This window comes from Ceratotherium simum, chromosome 10 (genome assembly GCF_057802395.1).
Source record: "Ceratotherium simum simum isolate JZ-2026a chromosome 10, ASM5780239v1, whole genome shotgun sequence".
Classification (NCBI taxonomy): Eukaryota; Metazoa; Chordata; class Mammalia; order Perissodactyla; family Rhinocerotidae; genus Ceratotherium; species Ceratotherium simum.
In genome coordinates, this window is record NC_141909.1 from 548,296 (window position 1) to 567,381 (window position 19,086).

A 19,086-nucleotide genomic window follows, 5' to 3' on the forward strand; every position below is an offset into this window, starting at 1 on the left:
TGTGATAGCCCCCAGCGCTGGGACGACCACTTGCTCGGTATTGCCCAGAACCTCTCTGGTGTGTGAGCCCCAGCGTACAGGCAGTGGCACTGGGAAGGACATCTGACATTCTCTCCTCCGACTCCTCAGCCTGGAGGTAGAGTTCTGGCCAGAATCGGCGATGGGAGAGCCACCTCTCAGCAGAGACCGGGGTGTTCTCCTGCGTTCCCCGTGACGGCTCCCGCCCTCCTTCCGGGCATCGCTGACCCGTCAGCGTGTTTAAGAACATGAGGCCAGAAGAAAGCACGCAGTGGGAACCCAGCTGCCTCTCATGAAGATACAAACGAGCCGCTTTCCGCAGTCTGTGAGGACCACCAGAGCCCACGGATTCTGCAGAGAGAAACCGCTCTTGCTCCAGCAGCTACAGAAAGCTCGAGATCAAGAGTGTGGATACGGTCCATTGCTCTGCGCGGCGTCCTCACTGAGAGAAGGGCAACTGTTATTCAGCAGGGGAAGGTCACCTCCACATCTCTGCCGGGCTCAGAGTCCACATGCCAACAGGGGAAAGGAGATTAAAAAAACAAATACCAGATAGGTAGATACAATTGTGGGGATAAGAGGAAAAGAGGGAAAGAAAACAGGGCAAGGAGAGAGCGCGTCCATGGGGAGGCTGTCACCCGGGGAGGGCAGGCCTCTGTGGGCTGGGGCGTCAGACAGGGACTCAGTGACTGAGAGAACAACTCAGGCACCAGCAGCTGCAGGGCAAGGGCCTCGAGGCAGGCACATGGGGGCAGGCACTGAGAGGCGAGAGCAGTGGAGGGAGAGGTAGGGGGCCGGTTGGCCCAGATCGGGGGCCTTAGGCCTTGGAGGACTTGGGGTTTTATTGTGGGCAAGATGGCACACAGTGAGGGTTTTGAAAAGATCTGCTCTGGGCCTGAGAGTACGCTCTGTGTAATGTAAGAAAACAGAAAACAGGTTGTCTCTAGACCAGGCAGTAAAGGTCTGATACCCCAACCCTCTGCGGAAAGTGTTTTCAATCTATAAGTCACTTCTTAATAGTCCCATTGGTTCTTGTAGTTCAGTTTTAAACTATGTTCCAGGGGGATTCCAGTGTGTATGTCTGTGTCTGCGTGTCTGTCTGTCTATGTGTCTATGTGTGTGTCTATCTCTGTGTGTCTATCTGTGTTTGCCTGTCCGTGTGGGGGCGTCTGTCTCCGTGTGTCTGTCTCTGTGTGTCTGTGTCTGCCTGTCTGTCTGTCTGTGTGTGTGTCTACCTCTGTGTGTCTCTCTGTCTGTGTGTGTGTGTGTGTCTGTCTGTATCTGTGTCTGTGTGTGTGTGTCTGTCTGTCTGTCTCTGTGTGTGTGTGTGTGCACACACACATGGTGGGGGGATCAGAGTAAACAGTCTGTTTTGGACTTCACTTCTCCCTGGACCTGTCTGGACCATCTAGACTACAGAGCTATTAGGAAATCAATGATTCCTGCGTCTGTTGGGTGAGGAGAAACAAGAACTCAGTCGTCGATGGAAAAATATCAGAAGCTGACTCAATTTGGGGCATTCTTTGGATGTCACTGGGGACTACTATGATAATAGGCAGAGATAATGGTGACGCCACTTCTGATGATTAGATTCCACCCTTTAAATTGAACAGAAGGAAATATTTACAGACGAAATGATACTATGTCTGGGATTTGCTTCAAAATAACACAGGAAGGGAAGAAATGGATGGGGGACAAACGAAGACTGGCCGTGAGTCGGCAGCTGATGAAGCTGGGAGAGGGCACAGAGGGGCTCACTACACTATTCTGTCTACTTGTGTATGTGTTTAAGTTTTCTATCAAGAAAGAAGAAAGCATTCTTATGTATCTGGATGCATTTGAAATGCAAGGATTCTTTCTTCGGCTGACATTCCCTCAGCTTGCTGTTGTCTCCTTTTGAAACAACTCGACTGTTCTGACTAACCTATGTGCTTAAATACAGTAATGTAAATTCATATGAAACGTAACAACAGCTACTATTCTCTGAACACCTGTCATGGGCCAGCGCTGTGCTAGATATTCTCACATGCGTCAACTCAGATGCGCCCAGCAACCCTGAAAATGAAGATACTGAGGTTCAAAATGGTCAAGTAGGTTCCCCAAGTTCACACAGCTACTAGTGGTGGATACAGGTTTCAGCTTTCATAAATACTAAGTTAAATGTTAGATAGCGAAATATTTGTTTATCATAGAAAGTTAGCCTGGAAGACTGCTTCCCCTGAAGAGGCAGAAATGATTCCACAGGCACCACAAGCAACTCCGCTCAGACAGCTCTGGTCTGAGGAAGCCGGTGCCCCCCTCACCCGGCAGACAGGGAGGCTTCCTGGCTCAGGCTGCTCTGGCGGCTGCTGTCACTTCTGGGTTTTTATCCTCCCATTCCAAGGCCCACATTTCTTTTACCAAAGCTGTAGAAGTCGACCTCCAGCATCCAGACTGGAAAGGAAGAAGCAAAACTATCTCTGTTTGCAGGCAACGTGGTCTTAGGGATCGAAAATCCTAAGGAATCCACTATAAAACCATTAGAAGTAATGAATGAGTTCAACAGGGTTGCAGATACCAGATCAACATAGAAAAATCAATTGTATTTTTATAACTTACAATGAAACATCCAAAAATGAAGTTAAGAGAACAATTCCATTCACAATAGCCTCAAAAAGAGTAAAATACTTAAGAATAAATTTAACAAAAGAAAGGCAAAACTTAGACTCTTAAAATAACAAAACATTGTTGAAAGAAATGAAAGAAAATCTAAAAGAATGGAAAAACATCCCGTGTTCATGGGTCAAGACACTTAACATTGTTAAGATGGCAATGCTCCCCAAACTGGTCTACAGATTCACCATCGTCTCTATCAAAATCCCAGCTGACTTCTTTGTAGAAATTGACAAGCTGATTCTAAAACTCATACGGAGCTGCAAGGACACAGAAGAACCAAACAATCCCGAAAAAGAGGAACACCGTCAGAGGACGCATGTGTCCTGATTTCAAAACTTACTACAAAGCAGTGGTACTCAAGACGGTGTGTCCTGGCACAAAGACGGACTCATAGATCAACACAATAGGATTGAGAGTCCAAAAATAAACACACACACCCATGCCCAAGGGATCATCAATAACGGTGTCAAGCCCATTCGGTGGGGAAAGGATAGTCTTTTCACCAAATGGTGCTGGGGCAACCGAGGCGCCACATGCGGAAGATTGAACGTGGACCCCACCTCACACTGTAGACACAAGTTGACTCGAATGGACCAAAGGCTTAAATGCAAGTGATAAACTCTTAGAAAACATAGGGGCAAATCTTCATGACCTTGGAATTGGCATGGAATTCTTGGAAAGGGCACCAAAGGCACAAGCAACAAAAGAAAAAAAGGGATAAATTTGTCAAAACTGAAAACTTTTGTGCCCAAGGACACCATCAAAAGGGTGAAAAGATAACCCACAGAATGGGAGAAAATATTTGTAAATCATGTGACTCATAAGGACTTGTATCTAGAATATATAAAGGACTCTGACAACTCAGTAATAAAAAGACAAGTCACTCCATTTAAAAATGAGCAAAGGATTCGAATAGATATTTCTCCAAAAAAAGATTTACAAAAGGCCAATAAGCACACGAGAAGAAGCTCCACATCATTAGGCATCGAGGAAACACAAATCGAACGCACAATGAGACACCACTTCACACCCACGGGGATGGCCAGAATAGACAACACAGACGACGACAAGAGAGGATGTAGAGAACCTCATCCGCTGCTGGTGGGACGGTAAACCGGGGCAGCCACTTTAAAATCAGTTCTGGCAGTTCCTCAAACGATTAAATGTAGAGTTACCATGTGACCCAGCAATTCCACTCCTAGATACAGACCCTAGAGCAAAGAAAACATACGTCCACAGAAGCTTGACCTCAAATGTTGAGAGCAGCATCATGCACAACAGCCAAAATGTGGCAGCAGCTCTACTGTCCATCAGCTGAGGATGTGTAAACAAAATGTGGTCCATCCATACAACGGAGTGTGATTCAGCCATAGAAAGGAATGAAGCACTGACACACATGACGACATGGACGAACCTTGAAAGCATTAAGCTAAGTGAAAGAAGCCGGACACAAAAGACCACATGGTGTATGATTCTATTAATACGAAAGTCCCGAATAGGAGATCTATAGACAGAAAGTAGATGAGTGGTTGCTGGGGGCTGGAGGTGGGGGCTGGAGGGCTGATAACTAACAGGTATAGGCTTCTTGTCAAGGTGATGAAAATATTCTAAACTTTGCTGTGGTAATGGTTGCACGTATCTGTGGATGTGCTAAAATCCATTGGATTTTACACATTAAATGGGTGAATTATATGCTATGTGGATTACATCTCAATACAGCTGTTTAAAAAAAAGAGGGGAAAGAAATAGGCCTCTAAGGACCAGATTCGGTCCACAGCTCCCAAGAGTGTGCGGCCTGCAGGCCACCTGGCACGTGGCCGCACCCCTAGCTTCACCACCGGCCCGCCCCTTTGGGGAAATCATGTAGGAAGCCATGTCTGTCGGGAGACCCTCAACCTGTGGACCAAAGGTGCAGAGACCTGCCTCAGGCAGGCGCCCCAACCCTCCCGGAAGGTAGGAGCGCAGCCGAGAGACCGCGGGGGCGTGCAGGGACGCCAGGCGACAGCTGGGCAGGAGGGGTGGGAGGCAGAGGGGCTGCGACAGGAGTGTGGCGAGAGAGCGAGTGGGGGACAAGGGTGCGTCCCTCCACAGCGGGGTTCTAGTTTCTCCTCAAGCAACGGGGAGGCCCTCTCTCCAGCACCAGCTTTTTCTACAGAAAACAATGCCAGCCTTCACACCTTAGAGTAGCTGTCAATCACTCCCTCTCCGGAGTCGTGACACTGAAATGCGTTTTAGCATGGAAGGAGCCGGCCCTGTGGTCTGGGGGCTAAGATCCGGAGCTCTCGCCGCCTCGGCCTGGGTTCGTTTCCCGGGCAGGGAACCACACCACCATCTGTAGGTTGTCACACTGTGGCGGCTGCGTGTTGCTGTGATGTGGAAAGCGCTGCCACTGGTATTTCAAACACCAGCAGGATCCCCCATGGTGGACAGGTTTCAGTGGAGCTTCCAGACTAGACAGACTAGGAAGAGGGACCTGACCACCCACTTCCGAAAAAATTGCCATGAAAGCCCTATGAATAGCAGCAGAGCATCGTCTGATAGAGCACCAGAAGGTGGGAGGATGGCGCAGAGGGACCAGGCAGGGTTCTGCTCTGCTGTCCACGGGTCGCTAACAGTCAGAATCGACTCCGGGGCACTAACAAAAAGCATGGAAGGAAACATATTTCCCCCAGTGAAGATTCTTAAATGTCACTCAAGTGGTCAGCGCACAGAAGGAGCCCTGGTAAGAATTTCGAAAGGCACTCCCTCCACCCTGGGGCTCCCTCAGCAGACACAGGAGCGAGGGCTTCCTTTTATTTTTCAACTCAGCCCCTCTCACTTCCTTCCTGCAAGAGATTCACTGGGAGATGGGGGGCTTACAGGGGCCCCGAGACTGTGCCCTCCCAGGCTGATATTCCCCTATCAGCCAGGCAAAGCGGAGAATGGATAAGCCGGGTGGACACAGAGGAAGAGCCCGCACTGCACTCCGGAGGAAAGCATCGGGTCTCGGCCCGCCCTGCGATGCATCATCACCTCCCAATATTTGGGGCTAAACACCTCTTTTTACCCAAATCCCAGTCTCCTTGACCTCCCCCTCCCCAGCCCCGTCCAGGGCCCTCCCACCCAAGGTCCGTCTTCTCCTCCCCTGTGGGTTCTGACAGCAGACACCATGGCCAAGCCGTCTGACCTTCCCTCTTGGCCAGGGGGCCAGGGAACAGAATGAGTGGGGTAATGGGTCCCATTGCCATCTGGGGTCATCTACTGCACGCTCCTCACACACCCGGGGAAGCCCCAGGGCAGGCCGCTGGGAACTTGAGGACACAACAGGACGACAGCCAGTGCAGGGGGCGTTGAAAACGCCAGCGTGGTCTCACACAATAATTCGGGGATGAGACAGAAATGGCCACATCCCCTCCGAACACCACTCTCAAAGTTCAACATCGGCTGTCCACCGAATTGGCAAAATTAACCACTTATTCTTATAGCTCTATTCCCGAAAGCAGCACACCAACAAACAGATTCCAAATTCAAATGATCAGTAAAGACATCAGGTTAGTAAAATTGATCATTTGCCGTTCACACATCCACAAGCAAACACGCGTGGACGGGCCGTGTCTAGACTCCCACTCTGTCAAGATCGTCTGAACCACGGGGCCTCCTGTTCTTCCGTTTACTGCTCCTCTCCTCAGTCTGGGGAAGCCCACACACTATCGTGTCCAGAGGTAAGAGCAGACGCTGGGCCTATCGACTCAGAAAGGAGAGATGCTCACTCACAGATGCTTTGGCCTGAACTTCACACGCCATGATTTAATTTAATTTGCCAACCACCCTACCCCACCCCACACCCTGAGCTTTTCTTCCCATGACAACCTGAGCTGCTGGGACCTCCGTGTGAGGTTGTAGATGTACCCTACGACCCTCGGGGCGACGCTCACTTAGACTAAGGTGAGAATGGCACCCACCAACCCCTGAATTGTGCAGTGCGCAGCCTGGGGAACCTCAGTGCTGATCCCGTGGGCTGCTGGATTGGGGCGGGGGCTCTCCCAGGAACGCCGGCTAATGCTGTAACATCCTCTGCTGAGGGGAAGCACTCCCCACCACCCCACATTTGAAAGAAACAATATACACTCTTACCATTTGCCTTCTGTTCTCCACCAGGTTGATGCCAATAATTCCCAAGAAAGATCCGAAGCCCAGCTGACACCAGAGGAAAAACAAGGGAGAGAGCGCTCGGTTACACGGCTGGCAGCTCACTGCTGACACGCAACAGTAAATAGTGCACGGAGACTCCCACCCTGAACGCAACTCACCAAAGGCGCGAGGCTGGCCATTCCCACCACAAAGGCTAACCGATAAGGGGCAGATGGGAGCACACCTGCTTGGGTGGGCCTCATGGGCTTCATCAGAGCCGCTATCGGAACAGAAGCTGCTGAAACGTGACCCATCTCATCTTCTACGTCCACATATTTTAACTCTTACTCAGTTTGCCTCTTGGTTACAGAAAAGAGAGTACCGTGTGCCCCTACCCCAGCACGGAGGGACAACGTCTCCATGGTAACCCAGACCCCTCACGGGCATCTTCTGGTCATCAGGCGAGAGGCCCACCTGCTCGTGCCCCTGGGCCTGTCTGCAGTCCTGTCGTTGTCAGAGAACGACTCCCCGGGAGAGATACCGGGAAACTGGACCCGAGGGCACTTCAGAAGAAGAGCTGACGGTCACCCATGGGCATGCTGATGCCGCTCGGAGATGGCTTCTGACTCGGGCGGTCTTGGGGCTCCTGAGAGTCAGTCTTCCTGCTCCTCGAGAAAGCACAGCCCCGGCCCCCAGGAGGAGGAGATGCTGGGCTGCAGGTTCTCCCCAAGGTCCGCTCTCCCCGTCGTCTGCAGGTTGGGCACGGGACCGCCACGGGAGTGACTTCTGTCCACATTTTCTCTGAGTGAATTTCACACCGTGTCCACAGTTTCCCCTCAGAGCTGCCGGGCTAAAGCTCACTCCCTCCCGTCACCACTGGGAATCGGGGGCCTTGTGGACACAGCACTGACGGCACAGGAGGCTCTGAACAGGATCTGACACGAAGTCCTGAGTAAGCAAAGCTTAAAGAACAAGGAAAACACTGCCGCTCGAGACGGATCCTGATCCTTTGAGGAAATTTGGGAGGACGTGTCCTCAGCCACTAGCCCCCAAATTCCTGGCTCCCCTTCCAGTCCAGGGCGCAAGGCAGAAAAGCAGGGTCTTCAACGTGCGATTCCACTGATGAAACTTTCTGCACAGACACTATTTATATATGTTCACCCGTAAATTACATACAAGTGGGTAATGCAGATTTATAAAGCACAGACAGAATATAACAATGAAGGACAGCATGAAGATGAAATGAACAACATTTGTAAAATATTTTTAAATCTGAGTGCCAAAATCCTTTTCACCCTTGCTAAAAATGTTATCAATATTATTACTAGTCTTGATAACACTGCTAGTGACAGTAATGTGATTAAATAAGCTTCATTCTTAAAAAGAATCTTGGTTTAGCACTTTATGACAGCAGCTCAGGGTCCTGGTGCATTTTAAGGGCGTCGTAGCCAATAAAAGGCAACTTCACAAACTTTCCCTGAGCATGACGTGGACACTTGGAGCAGACTTTATTGCTGACAACAGCAGATGTGAATTCATAGGTAAAAATTCTTCTAGATAATTCTGGATTTGGGTGACCGCTTCTTGCCAGATCTGATTAGCTGTCATCGCTTTAGCCGGTGGAGTCGGTGTCCAAAATCTGAAACCAGAAGTGGACGAGGTTGGCTCCGTCATCTCCTGCTGCTCCCATCTGGTCACAATATTAACGCAAACTTCAATCAAGGCTCCTAGGCAGGCAGCTTGTAAAGCGTCAGCTTGGTCTCATGAGGCTGAAATCCAAGCGTCACAAAGCTGGTTCCCTCGGAGGTTCTGGGGGAGGATGTGGCTGGGCCTTTCGTGCGTCCAGGGGTGGCCATACCCCTCGGCTTATGGCCCTTCCTCCACCGTGGGCATCCTCTCCCATCACGTGGCTCGACCCCTCCCCTGCCCCTCCTCCATGTGGAAGGACCCCGTGCTCACACTGGACCTCTGGACGGTGCGGGATGACCGCCCCCTCTCCAGGCTGGCTGGCAACCTTGAGCCCCTTTGCTGTGTAGCCCCCCACATTCACAGGTCCCAGTGAGGAGGACACGGACGCCTTTGGGGTCATTATTCTGCCAACCACAATCACCAATGGAAGTTTCCGTGCCCTGGTCCCCAACTCTGTGGGGCTGGAGCGGAGTGTCCCCACCACACAGCAACCGTCGAGCCCCTGCGCCTCCCCACAGACCCCCGGGACTGTGACTCACGATGATTCCTGGGTAGTAGCCCCCCACGGTCACGTTCTCCGTCCTGGTGGTGGCGGCAAGGCCGACGGTCAGGATGAAGATGGACACCACCAGCAGAGACGCCACAAACCAGAGGGAAGTCTTCTTTCTTCTTGCAAACCCTTCTGGGAGGAGGACAAATGGGGAGCCGTTACTCAGGGGCCGGGGCTGAGCGGGGGTCCCAGCCAACATGGGCACATTTGCTGCTCTCTCCTCAGGCGCACTGAACAGGCCTCTGGAAACCCCCCAGACCACCCACACGCACAACCCCTTTCTTTCCGGCTCGCCCTGTTTCTCAGAGCAGGAACTCAGGCGAGTCACCCTCGCCGCCCCTCACCTACCTTACAGGGTTGTGCCAGATTCCTTGGCATCGTGTCCTAAATAGCACTCTACCCTGCTCATCTCACCTGCACAGCCTCCCTCCTCCGCACCTCCACCGGGGCAGAAGCAGGAGCCCCCGGCCCCCTGTCCCCCACAGTTCCCACTGCACCCAGTGGTCACTCTGACCATCAGCTCCTGAGTTCACAGCCCCGTCATCCATCCCACCGAGGAGGAGTCCACAAGGGCGAGTGGGGGTCTGTCTTGTCCCCACTGCCTCCCACACACCTAAGGCCACCCCACACAGCAGATTCTCAACAGACGTCAGGGCCGCAGTGGCTCGCCTCCAATGCCGTCGCCTCCCCAGACTACAGGTCCCCAAACGCCTTCACCCCGGCAACCCACACGGCAAGTCAGGCCAACCACTTACCGAGCATCCACCACGTGCCGGCTGCCACTCTAGCACCTCACCTGTGTTAACAAGAGCCCCTAGGTCCTTGCCGAGTCCTGAGCCTGGACACCTGCCTGCTTGGAGGCTGGAGGGAGACGCTCACACTCTGCCTGGACCAGGCTAAGCAGGTCGCGCTCCAAGGGAGCATGCGCGTCCCTCTCGATAGCCTGTGGCCTGTCCACACAGCTGTCACCCCCAAGGGCACGCAAGGTGTTTTGTCCGCCATCTCCAGCATCTAGCTCAGCCCCCAACAGTGAAGGATTGAATGGGGAGGGGCAGAAAGAAAGCAGAAAGTGTGCCGGAGACCACCATTGCCCCTGGGCCTCCATTTCCCTCTCCCCCGAGCACAGGCCCCTGTATGGGATGTGGAAACCTGCCCACATGAAAGACTGCATTTTCCAGCCTCTGTTCCAGCCGCATGGTTACTTATCCATCTAAGCAAAGGTCAGTGGGCAGGACCCACAGGAAACCTCTCAAAGGAGCGTGTCCTTTGCCTTTCTCCCCTTCATCCTTCCTGCTGCCTAGAACATGAACAGAAAGCAGAGCCCCAGCAGCCATTTCGGACCAAGAGCAAACCTGAGGACGGAAGCCACACAGGCAGAATGACAGAGCAGGAAGACAGCCCTGGCTTACCCACGTCCACGCTTTGATTAGGTAACAGAATAAAATCTCTGGATTATAAGCCACTATTTGGATGTCCTGGTATTTACAGCCAAACCCAATTCTAATGGTCACAGAACTCAAGAAAGAAGGAAGAAAGGAAACCTCCCCGCCGCCCGCATCCCACCCCCCGCCCCGAGGCTTGACGTCTGGGTCCGCGTTTATCTGACTTCCTTCTCCATGTGTGCGGGGAGGGCACACTGGCCTCTTTACGACAGCCATTCGCTCTCAGACACACCTGCTCCCAGCTGGTCACCAGCAAGTGCACACGGAGGCAGAGACGGCGGGGGGCCGAGGAGAGACTCGCTGAGCCCAGCGCGGCTGGTGTGGAAGCTTAACCGTCTTGGTCCTTGGGAGTCGAAAGCTGAATGACAGATGAAGGGAAAACACGGTGCTTCTTCCCAGGCCCAAGTGTTTGAAATCCACATTGCGTGTGCGTGTGAGTGTGTGAGAGTATGTGAGTGTGTGCGTGTGAGAGTGTGCAAGCGTTCGTGTGTGCGAGCATGTGTGAGGGTGTGTGAGTGTGTGTGAGGATGTGTGAGTGTACGTGTGTGCGCAAGCGTGTATCAGTGCCTGTGACGGGGGAGGCGGCTGCATATTTGCCGGAGACCCCTGGCGCAGTGACCCCTGACTCAAGGCAGGCAGACGTCCTCATGCTCCAGAGGTTTGTGTCTGCAGGTTCACACGTGTGCCGTCCTTTCGCAAAGCCTGACAGCGAGTCAAGGTCACAACCCCAGGAATGGGATTGTTACATCCTCGGAAATAAATGATGCAAAACCGTAAATCAAGGTGCAAACTCAGAATAACTTGGCTGACCAGAGAACGCCGTTCTGACCCAGTGAGCCAGCACGGGTGGGCGTCTGGGGAAGGACACTTCCTCCTGAGGCCAAGCCGAACCCCGACGGGGCCCCGCCCTCCCTTCCCCAGCACCCCCTCAGACGCAATAAGGCCCTCTGCACAGCCCTGCGTCTCCAGACCCCTGGGAGGACCTTCTCCCAAGACTCTCGTCCTACACCACCTGTGACCCTCACCCTGGAATACGAGGTCAATTCTCACTAAGATCGTAAATCCCTGGCTCCCGACTAGCCAGCTGACCGTCTCGGGCCAGAGGCAGCCTGCAGCTCTAGGTCCTGGGGTGGCGGTGGGGGAAGGGGCTCCCCTGGCGCAGGCAGCCTGTCTGCAGGCCCCTCACAGCAGGCCTGGCACAGCTTCTCCAGACGCTGACGTGGGGATCTGGGATGCAAAGCCCCGCCATCAGGCTCCAGATTTCCCTCGGTTATGTGCTCCCCTCTCCGCCTCCCTAAGAAGCAGGTTTATTTCTGGCGTCCTCAGGGACAAATTCTCCCGCCTGCCCCGCTGCGCCCTGAGAGAGCAGGGCTGCTGGAGACTCTGAGCAGAGGAGGGCGTTGCTCTGGGGTTTTTCCTGATTCCGGCAGCTCCGTGGCCGCTGTGCGGACAGTGCACCCCAGCAAGAGCAGAGGCGATGCAGGGCTCCTAGACCTGTTTCGGCCCTCGCTTCGAAGGGCCACCCCACTTCAACAACAAGTCGTGTGACTGCTGCCCCCAGGGGCCGGCCACGTGCCACTCGCCGGGGAGCACATCCCTCATCTGAGCCTCGCAGACGCGCCCTGGCGGTGGGCTGCCAGTCCACCACCGCAGCTTCTGCAGAATAAGCGTTGAGGGTCTGAGTAATGAGTGGACCCGTGAGTGGACACATGAGTGGACAATGAGTGGACCCCTGAGTGGACACATGAGTGGACAGAGCAGGAGCACAGTGACAACGCTGACTGCCCATGACCACGCAGTGGCCGCATCACTCAGACGCGGTTCTGCGACATGTCCTGATGTTTCTAAACTTGGCACATGTCCTACGGTGACCCTCCCTACCCATGTCCAGCCTCACACTGGCCACTCCGCAGCCCACAGCTCTCCAGAGGTGCTCTGTCCTGAGGGCATTGGCCAAACGTTAACCCGTGTGGCCTGATGCCCAGGCCACTGTCGGGCTTCTGTCAAGAGGACGGGCCTTGCTTGGTGTGTGACCAGAAGCAAGTGACTTCCTGTTCCTGCTGCGGCGTCGTGGACGGCGAGGAAGTCCCCACTCAGTGTCTGAGATGTCCTGGACCCATTAACCATGTCTGCCCCGGGCGTGGGGGCAGAGTGGACACATTTGCCAAGAGCCGCTCCAGCCCCAGCATCCTCGGATTCTCCCCCACCGTGTCCTCTCCTCCGTCTCACCTCCTCTTCTTTCCACGCCTGACTTTTTCAGTTACCTCGGGAATTTCTCTTCCCACACCCCTCGTTGTGTCTGTGAACTAAAACCAACCCTAACTGGGCCTAGGAAATATTACCAAGGTGACAAGGACGTTTTTACAAGGAAAAAGAAGACTGTAGGTTTATATTAAAAATGTGTGATTTTTGTTCTTCTCATAAAAGCAATAGTTACTTTTTGTAGAATATATATAAAGTACAGAAAAATACAAAAGAAAAAAATAAAGTTCACGGTAATCCCATCACCCAAAATTGGCAGGTGGGCACATAACCGTATTGTCTTTTTTCAATGCACTTATCTACTTTTTAAAGCATTTTTTCCTTTAATTGGGACCAAAATGTTTTAAAATCTGGGGTTTTTTTTCATTTAATATACTGTAAGAATTTTCCAACTTCTTAAATACTTTTCTAAACATAATTCTTATTCACAATAGTGAGTTCCACCAAATGAATGAGCCAATTAATCTAGCTCTACTGTTGTATGTTTGGGTTATTTCTAAATTTTTATTATTTCTAACTTTTATTATTCAAAACACAAGGTGGAGGGATGAACAGCTGGGGCACAGGAGATTTTCGGGGCAGTGAAACTGCTCTGTCTGATACTACAACGATGGATACGTGACGTTATGCGTTTGTCCAAACCACAGACTGCCCAACACTGAGTGGTCCTGGTGTCAGCCGTGGGCTCTGGGGGACGACGCGTCAGTGTGGGTTCATTGAGCGCAGCAAAGTTTCCCCTGGTGGGGATGCTGATCTCGGAAGAGGCTGTGCCTGTGTGGGGACAGAGGGTAGAGGGGAAATCTTTGTACTTTCCCCTCAATTTTGCTGTGAACCCAAAATTGCTCTGAAAAATAAAGTCTATATATATTTTAAAAACCACAATGTCTTTGTACATAAATCTTTCTATCACCTCTAATTACTTCTTTAGGATAAATTTCTACAAGGGGAATTTCAGGGCAAAATATTTTTAAGGAGAAAGTAAAAGTTTTGAAGTGAAATTTAACCTTAATAAAACAGAAGATAAACCCACAGTCCTCGCACAAGCTTTGGAAAGAGTTCTCAGGAGCTCCACAGAATTCTTCATCTACAGGCAAGAGAAGTCAATACTGCTTCATCTGGTTGCTTCTAAATTGCTCTTTTGTTATTTTCTAGTAGTTTCTATTACAAATATATAAGAATTGTTGAGGGTGAACTGTTCGTAGGAGTGTCTACAGGAAAACACAGCCCCAAGTGCAAGCAGACAATTGACCCCTCGGGACACAGGGCATTTGCACGTGCTCTGGGAGTTCCCCATAGTGGACTTTCCCCTCTGTTACTATCACACATCTTACTTGCAAAGAAGTATACGTGCAGAGACAGCAATTACTTTTTTTCTTGCATTTGTTTCAAGCCTGAAACCAAGGACATCTGCACAAGGTAGTCTGCCCAGGAGTCAGGAAGATCAGGGTTATGAGGATGGTGGCAGAAGACCTGGGGTGTCTGTGGGGAAACGGGCCTGAAATGACAGTGCCACCCTGGGGACAAAGAGAAGCCCCCACGGGAGAAGTTGTCTGGTTGATTAATTGCAGAAAGGTGGGTAAATTGAAAAAAACGGACACAAAAGTTAAAAATCTATCTTCTGTGTTTTGGAAGTTGATGCAACTGTTGCTGTGGAAGTTCACAAAACAACCACATTAATGGTGACACCACCATCTAGTAGCTCAGTAGCAACCGTAGCTGTTTCCAGAGCCGCCCAGCCTCCTCGTCTGGCTCAGCCAGGAGGGAGGACCGGCCCCCGCCTGCCCATCACCCTCGCCAGCCTCCGCACGCCTGCCGGCGAAGCCAGACACCAGCCGCTTTCCGTCAGCACGGCTTCCTCTTCAGCTCTTCTTCCTGGACTGTTCTTCTTTCCTTAGGCTCCCATTCCAATCTTTCGATGGGTAAAGTGTGTTTTAAGAGCAATAAGACTCCTAAAACTAAATTTTGTGGGACTAAGTATTTGAGAAAATTATCAGGCAAATGCCTTTCTCCTCAAAGGGTTTTGTTTTGCCATTTTTCCTAATTTAATGCATTGCACGGCTATTACGCTCAAGATAATTAGCCAGATGCCTCGGCATCTGCTTTACAGCACAGTTACAGCCTTCTCAGGGCCGTGTCTCTTGGCTCCCTGTGGGCGTCTATCTGACAGAGCCCCCTCCACTATATTCCGGTTGTTAAAGCTCTCGGCTCTGTTTCCTTCGTCTTTTTGGGGAAGTTGGCTTGATGGATGGTGATCTGATCAGATCCGCTAGGCTAGGAGCATTCGGTAAGCCCTTGTCCGATCTGTTAGGGACATTCTGACACCCGAGTCACGGAGTAAAGAGTTAAACGCATCTCCTGTGGGATCACGTAAATCTTCCCACGAACCGTTTTCAGTATAACTGCTGTTTCACCACTTTGCCCTGAGTCTGGCTTTTCCCTGAAACTGCTGCATAATAAAAGCAGAAAGTGTCAGCATTTCTGTCAGTAGTTCCGCGGTTGATACGAGGCCCAGAAAGACAGACAGCGTAATCGATACGAGACGCTGTGGGGAACGGTTCTGCACAAACTCGTTCTCATGACACAGACTGTACTATTTTAACTCCAGGTACAACAGAGATAACAAAAAGAAGAATCTCGACCTTAAATACACTTTATAAACATAGGATATTGCATAAAAATAAGAAAACAAGAAATAAACTCAAGAAAAGAAGGTTGGATACCTTTATAATAACCACAAGGCATATGCATTTTCAGATCAGGTTTTGGAGAGAATTTGGGTTCCGAATTGGAGGCAGACAACTGGAACAGCCTGCACCATCCCCTCCGTCCTGTCCCGTCAGCAGGAATGTTATCATGTGCGTTGTGACAACTGAAGCGCTCTTAAGACGGTGCCCTGATGGTAAATTAATATATCTACTGTTAGGTTTGCAATTGTGGGGCAGCTACATGGACGGTACCCACACTGTTCTGCGTCTGCCCAGACCTGCTGTGTGATCTTGGGCAGCCATCCATCCTCTCTGAGCCCAGCAGGAGAATCCGCTAGAGCAGGGACTGTGTCTGTCTTGTTCGCCGCTGGATCCCCGTGCCCAGCTCAACCTAGAAGACAGAGACGTCTCCCGGTGGTGAGTGAACGAACGGACTTCAGTTTCCTGGTCTGTAAAGTGGAGATACTGACAACCTCCTGCTTTACCCCTCCTCGCTGTGATGTGAGAACAGAGGCGAAAGCTCTGCACACGTTCTCATGAGCGTGAGGAGTAGATTCATCACGGGTGGTGTCACGTTGAGACTGCACAGCAGTTGTTCTGACCCGTGTTTCTCCACCAGGGTTGAGGGAGAGGTTCCGAGGCATGAAGCTGAGGCCAGTGGCTACAGCTCACGTGTCCTGCTCGAGTTTTCCCAGCTCCGCTCTGTCCCCGGTGCATCCCTCCGAGAACATCTCAGACTGTCGCCCCGTCCCCCCTCGGCCCCTCCAGTCCTCTGGCCCTGCCCGCCCCAAGCCGCGGCCGAGGAGCTGAACCACAGCTCCTGCGGAACCTGGTCACGCCTGAGGAGGCACAAGGACGGGGATCAGATCCGGTCGCTCTCCCAAGCACTTTCTCCACTTAGTAGAGCCAGGAAGGGGGTGTCACAGAGACTGGGGGGCAGCTAGGAAGGCTCCGAGCCCTGGCCTCCCTGCCAGCAGGGCATGGGCTTCCCAAAAGAAGAATGAGCTCACTTAACTGTGTGTGGACACCTCGTCGTGCAAGCACAGTGACTGTCCCCAGGAAGACACACCGAGGCAGAGGTCCCTCGGCCGCCGTCTCCCTTGTCTCTGATTTTAACATAACACGTGCCCAAGGTGGAGACCACAGAGACGTAAGGTGGGAAATTCCACAATCCCACCCCAGCCACACTAATGTTTAATATTTCTAAATAAGAGACCAACTCCTAGTTTTATTATTTTAAATTTATACTTCCTCAGAAGAAGAAAAAACTAAGTCAGATGATATTTTTTAACCAAGTCATTCTAATATAATAATTAGTTAATAATAACAATAATAAAAACCAGTTATTATTATTATTACACACTAATAAGTAGTTCGTTTCCTGGAGGATGAAAACACGTTTACAGTCACGTACCACATCATGACGTTTCCACCAGAGACGGACCACGGTGGTCCCATAAGATTAGCACCAAGCAGCCTAGGCGTGTGGTGGGCTGTACAATCCAGGTTTGTGTAAGTTCACTCTGTGATGTTCGCACAACGACAAAACCGCCTAACGGTGCAGCTCTCTGAACGTGTCCCCATCGTTAAGTGACGCACGCGTGTTAATAAGTTTTGTCACAGAGCGTTTAGCTTTAGAGGGTGGGGCTATGGAACTGTTTCTTTTAGGAAGAAGCCAGATTCTTTGATTATTATTTAAAAATCAAACAGTACTAATCTGGTTTTTAAAAAGAGACTTTCCAAAGGCACTGCAGGCAGGGTCGTGTGGTTTAACCCCCGAGATTTGGACAGGGCCGTTTCTGAAGCACGCAGCGGCCCCAGGATGTCACCAATCCCCCAGCCCAGCCTCAGAGCCTCACTCACTGGACTCCTTTTTCCTGTGCTTTTCAAAACCCTCCCTGCAGTGGGTCTTCCCTTCAGCAAAACACGCCTGGCGTTATTTCTGTCCCGGCCACTTCCCGGTAGAGAACCATGGCCAGCTCCAGACCCTGTGGGCAAGCAGCACAGGTCTCTTTCCCCCGCTGGCGCCTGGCATCCAGGCTGCACCAGGCTCTGTTGGAGAAACCAAGAATTAGGGATTCTGTGAATTTGTGGGGGAAGTCCGTGGGGAGGGTGCCTGGAGGGAGCAGCACTGAAAACAGCTGTCAGTACCCTTGTCACTTTCAAGCAGGAAGAAGCTACCGGGCTGTTGAAACGAACTTTTCCTAGAAATTTTTGGAGACTGAAATAGAGTAGAAGAGACGGAAAAGGAGTGCGGTTTGGGTTGTCCTTTTGCAAGTATGGTGTCTATTGTTCCTAAGGAATGATCGCGGGAAAGAGACGGGAGAGACGGCGCAAAGTCAGAGACGTCCAGAAACAGACCGAGAGGATGTGCATGAGGACCTGTGCCCCCAAGGGTCCCGCAGATGCCCTCCAAGGAGGCGGGAAGGATGGACCTGCACCCAGACGCCAGAGCCGGACACTGGGAGCCTGAGGGGACGCTCGAGCCGCGCTCACCTGTCGTGTCCAGCAGGGCCAGGGGCGCGGGGGGCTGCATCCCGGGCTGCTCCTCGGGGCGGGGGCTGCTCCTCCAGGCACGGCAAGTGGCTGCTCTCCACAGTTGCTCCTCGGTGGCAGCGCGGGAGACTGGCTCTCCTGGGCGACAGCAATGGTCGGTACAACGCGATAGGGGCTGTGAGGATCAGCCGGAGCTCCGCCCCTTCTCTCCTCGTCTGTCGGCTCCCCTCCCTCCCTCCTCCCCTCTTCTCCCCTTTCCTCCCTCTGGTCCCCTCCAGGTTTTCCTGGAAATCAGAACCCCAGGGAAGGGAATGCATGTGAGTGGGCAGGAACAGAGGTGGACCAGGGTGGAATATACCTGGAAAGTCCCTCTGGACTTCTGGTCTGTGCCCACTGCCTGGCCAAAGCTGGCCACAGGCCTAGGACAGTCAGGTGCCCAGGGATGGAAGCAGGGAGGCCGGCCTGGGGGTGACTTAGCTCCAGGCGGTGCTGCTAGGCGGTTGTGGTGGGTCTGTCTCTGCACCTACGGGCAGCAGGCTCCTTGGGGGGCAGCAGTGCAGGGGCCTCTGTTCTCAGAGGGTGGTGCACAGCACTGAGACTCAGTTCTTGTTCAGTGAATGAATAAATGAATGCTGCAGGCCCCTTAGCTCCACCTCCCCCATATGGCTTTCTGATGCTTTCCTGACCCCCACCCACCCACCCACTCCTTTTCATATCCATGGCCCTGAAGTTGTTCTAAGTAAAATCTGCCAGCAGGGAGGAAGGGAGAGGACTGGAAGGAGGCAGGTTACAGACAGGCTGCCTTGAGGCAGCAAGAAAAAAACGTTTTTTGAGGCCATTAATTCAGTTTTAAAATTGTTTTGAGTTAAAGGTACCAACAGGCACTTACAAAGGTGGACCTGAACGGCAAGTGAACAGGAGAAGATGCCCAGCCCCCCAGCTCCCTCAGGGGGAGCGTGGCTGAGAACAGGGATCCTCAGGTTCACCCCCACATTACTGGCAAATCTTTAAAGGTTGCACAGTAACTAGTATTGAAGAGGATGTGGGGAAAAAGAAGCCCACGTGCACTGCTAATGGGTTATCCGTGTCTGACCACTTTGAAAGCAACGTTTAGGACAGTTGAAGACGTGAAGATGGATGTACACGAGCAGAAATTCCC

General features: G+C 52.0%; 1 protein-coding gene across 2 annotated transcripts in view; it reads right to left on the bottom strand.

The window, feature by feature from the left end:
• TMEM255B (transmembrane protein 255B) overlaps nt 1–18,027 on the bottom strand; it is a 44,118-nt gene extending 26,091 nt beyond the window's left edge. Inside the window, exons 1-4 of one of the 2 annotated variants that reach the window (XM_087435752.1) lie at nt 17,924–18,027; nt 11,477–11,484; nt 9,012–9,154; nt 6,787–6,849 (exon numbers count right to left, since the gene is read on the bottom strand). In XM_087435752.1, coding sequence (XP_087291878.1) covers nt 6,787–6,849; nt 9,012–9,154; nt 11,477–11,484; nt 17,924–17,967 — 258 coding nt within the window. In that variant the 5' untranslated portion in view covers nt 17,968–18,027. The remainder of the gene's footprint in view (nt 1–6,786; nt 6,850–9,011; nt 9,155–11,476; nt 11,485–17,923) is intronic. The other variant, XM_004423214.3, reaches the window with a different exon arrangement.
• Between the last annotated feature and the right edge of the window lie 1,059 nt (nt 18,028–19,086).